The sequence below is a fragment of the Mus pahari genome, chromosome 14, assembly GCF_900095145.1.
Source record: "Mus pahari chromosome 14, PAHARI_EIJ_v1.1, whole genome shotgun sequence".
Lineage (NCBI taxonomy): Eukaryota > Metazoa > Chordata > Mammalia > Rodentia > Muridae > Mus > Mus pahari.
Window position 1 is genome coordinate 83,175,905 of NC_034603.1, and position 4,028 is coordinate 83,179,932.

At 49.9% G+C, this 4,028-nt stretch overlaps 1 protein-coding gene across 1 annotated transcript in view; it reads right to left on the minus strand.

Annotated features, from left to right (window-relative positions):
- Galk1 (galactokinase 1) overlaps positions 1 to 1,187 on the minus strand; it is a 4,642-nt gene extending 3,455 nt beyond the window's left edge. The window contains exon 1 of the mRNA XM_021214118.1: positions 988 to 1,187. Within this exon, the coding sequence (XP_021069777.1) occupies positions 988 to 1,152 (165 nt within the window). The 5' untranslated portion in view covers positions 1,153 to 1,187. The remainder of the gene's footprint in view (positions 1 to 987) is intronic.
- Positions 1,188 to 4,028: the final 2,841 nt, after the last annotated feature.

The window sequence follows — 4,028 nt, forward strand, 5'->3', positions numbered from 1 at the left end:
AAAAGAAAAGAAAAGAAAAGAAAAGAAAAGAAAAGAAAAGAAAAGAAAAGAAAAGAAAAGAAAAGAAAAGAAAAGAAAAGAAAAGAAAAGAAAAGAGGGACGTGAAGGGAATAGGCTTAGCTTGAAGGAAATGGGAGAAAGCACTTCAGTTAAGCCTTGGGGGCTTGGAGCACAGCCTTCTGGGGCTTCAGGGGCGGGGCCAGTGGCGATAGGAATGCGAGCCTGGACTCTGCCCTACCTAGCGTCCAACTGTGGGCCAAAGGGGACAGATAGCGATCTTAGGCAAAATACAGGCCCAGAGGGGCTCCCAACTTCCTCCCACCTGGACCCAGCTCCCTCTGCGCTGAGAGACCCAGGCTGAAAGTCACAGTCCAAGAACGCGCTGTGTGACTTTGAGGGAGTCATTAGTGCTCTATGGATCTACTGTTTTCTCTTAAATTCAAGGGGATGGGCCGGGGGAGGTCTACCTTTACATAGGTCTAGGTCGGTGCTGTGGGCCCAATCAAAGACAGAGGACTAAATAACCTCCTTTTTTTTTTTTTTTTTTTTTCTCCTTAAGAATCTTACAGCCCAAGCTGTCCTGGAACTCACTTTGTAGTCCAGGCTGATCTTGAACTCGTGGCAATTCTAATGCATCAGCTTCCCCAGTACTGGACTATTAAGGAATGCGCCACCATGCCTAATACTCTCTTACATTGCTACCTTGATCCTCACATTTTTAAGAGGTTCATACTTCCAAGTTGAGGGCGATGCCCCCAGAAGGCGGGCTCGAGAAGACAAACTGCACAGCCCCCCTCCCCCAGCTCTTGGCTTCCTGTCTTCGCACGTGGACAACTGCACGTCCCGGGGTCTCTCACGTCTGCTAGACCGCCTCACTCCGCCTTCCACCCGGAGGGTACCCGCCCTCCCGTGCCCCCTATGCCAGCCCTTCCCTACCGCAGGCCGGGCCAGCACACACAAGGAAGGGTCCCCAATGCGGCCCCTCACCATGGGCAGCACCAGGCCCTGGTTGTAGTCCGTGTGCTCCCCGATGAGGTTGACGCGGCCCGGCGCCGACACTGCCAGCTCAGGCTCGGCTCCAAACTCCTCCATGAAGGCCCGGCGGGCCTCGGCCAGCAGCTCCTCAACCCGGGGCGGTCTCCAAGCAGCCATGACGCTCGTCTGCAGCAGGGCGCGCCGCCCCGCGGGATGCTGGGGGCGGAGCCACGTGGCGCGGACTAACATTCCTGTCCTTCGCGGGGCCCCGCCCCCGCCACGACGGTCCCGCCCATCCCACCTGCGGAGTCCAAACTTAGTTCTCCAGCGCGAGCCAACGCGGCAGCTGACAGCTGGAGGGAGGGACTCGGTTGAAACTTGTATCTTCGGTGATGTCTTAGCAGGACTATGGGGATGTCACTTGAGTTACACGAATGGAGATCTGAACTTAACTCCATCCGTGAACCTGGAGCCTCTTAATGCGCTCCCCATCACCATCATCCCTCACACAGCAACGGAGCTGGCAACCTGAGTGTCCCAGAGGATCTAGCGAAATTATAAGTTATGCTAAGTCGTCAGCCCCCGATCATGTGTCTCTAACAGGGTGATGTGGCACACTCTCTAGGGATAAACAAGGAGAGCCAAGGTTCGAAGTGACAAGAAAAGTCACCTTTTACAGGCTTCTTCTCTGGCTTCTGGCGATGGAGGACTGAAGGAGTTTATCTCATCCAGTGGCCGACCAGAAGCAAGCTCAGGCCCTCCTCGATGACCCAAAGGCTACTGCAAAGTTGGCTTATGTTGTTGGCCCCGAGCAGTTGCGTCTTCCACAAGAGCCTTGGTCTCAGAGACATGACTACTTATCTGCCTAATGCCTTCATGCTGGCTCAAATCTTTGCCTGGATCCCTATTTATTCCTGGTCACCGTGTGTGAAACCTTCTAACAGAAGGACTAAAATGTAAGAAGAGCAGCCTGTCCGGGATTACAGTAGGAGCTTTGTGGAGACCAGTGGCCAGGGCTGTAGCTTGGGGTCAGCTCAGAAGTTTGTCTGCAGATTGCAGAATTGCATTCAAAGTGCGGCTTAAGTCAATGGTAGAAGCCTGTTTCTACCATGCTCAAGACCCTGGGGTCAAATCCCCCACACCATATTTTTAAAAAAGATCAGCTAGAAAGAAAAAACAGGGCTGCCGGGCTTGGTGGCACACGCCTTTAATCCCAGCACTCAGGAGGCAGAGGCAGGCAGATTTCTGAGTTCGAGGCCAGCCTGGTCTACAAAGTGAGTTCCAGGACAGCCAGGGCTATACAGAGAAACCCTGTCTCGAAAAACCAAAATAAATAAATAAATAAAACAGGGCTAAGGCTTGGTAACCTTGAAGTAGAGTGGTGTATGTCGCTCAGTGGTAGAGAGCACATGCATTCAAAAGAGACACACAAGTAAATGTATTTTTTCTTCAAAAATTAAATAATTTCCAAGCCAGGCATAGTAGTTCATATATAACCTCAGCACATGGGACATTCAGGCCAGAGGAGCACCAGTCTGGGCTAAGATCCTGTCTGGAAAACAAATAAACAGATTGTGTTAACAAAAGCCATGTAAATCAAGAAAACAGGATGTGAGCCAGGCACAGTGGCACACAGCTTTAGTCCCAGCATTTGGGAGGCAGAGGCAGGAAGATGTCTGAGTTCAGAGGCCAGCCTGGTCTAAAAAGTGAGTTCTAGGACAGCCAGGGCTACACAGAGAAACCCTGTTTCAAAAAAACAAAGAGCCGGACATGGTGGTGCACGCCTTTAATCCCAGCACTTGGGAGGCAGAGCCAGGCAGATTTCTGAGTTCGAGGCCAGGCTGGTCTACAAAGTGAGTTCCAGGACAGCCAGGGCTATGCAGAGAAACCCTGTCTCGAAAAACCAAAAAAAGAGAGAGAGGGAGAGAGAAAGAGAGAGAGAGAGAAGGAGGAGGAGGCATTCAAAACAATCAAATAGAAGGAAGAGAAAAAGAAATATAGAGAGAGAGAGAAGGAAAGAAAGAAGACGGTAATAGCTTCGGCTTGGAATCCCAGTACTCAGGAAGCAGAAGCAGGGTTGTGGCAAATTCAAGACCAAGGTGCCTTACATATGGCTACACAGTGAGACCCTGTCTCAAGGAGGATAAGGAGGGATGGGGAGGGGAAAGGGGACAGGACTGAAGGGACAGGAAGGGGAACAGGACAGGACTGAAGGGACAGGATGGCTGGAAAACTTTAGTAAATACCTGTAATCCCAGCACCTAAGAGGCAAACAATAAGGAATTCTAGCCAGATATGGCATTACATACATTTAATCCCAGAACTCAGTAACTGGAGACATGCAGATCTTTTTGGAGGCATGAAGATCTGGAGTTCAAGGTCATCCTCAGCTACATAGTGAATTCCAGGCTGGCTTGTACTAGGTAAGACTCTGTGTCAAGAAAACGAACAATAACAAATCCTGTTGATTAATTTCTTTTGACAGCCTGATTTTTGAATACACTTCAATACGGCAATATTTTCTCTCTCTCTCTCTTTTTTTTTTTTCATAACTCAAACACAAGACAAGTCTTGTGACCTTTGAAGCTGTCTGCAATGAAAAAGTCAGAAGCCACGAGCAGCTCCAAGGCACCGTGCTGTTGTGTCACAGTTGGGTCATAGACTCAGCCCGGGTGAACCTCAGCTGCTCGTCTCTGAAACAGCGCTGTGATTTTCTCTTGGCTGCGACTGGTTCCTTTATGTCTACAGTGCCCAGCACCTTATACTTCAGGAGTATACTTGGGAGCACCTGATACTTGTGAGCGCAGAATAAGTGTTTGCTCTCATTATCAGACTTCCATTAATTCAGCTGGCATTATTGGACTCTCCTTTGTGCAACTGGCCAGAAAGATAAAAGGCCTCAAGGCTCCCACCATCTGGTCGGGAGGCAGCCGGTCTCAAACCTGACCTCTTCTAATCGAATTAAACCCTATGCTTGCTGAGGAGTAGGGCTCTGAGTTTTTAGGCAGGATCACAATGTGTAACCCAGATTGGCCTAAAACTTTTTTTTTTTT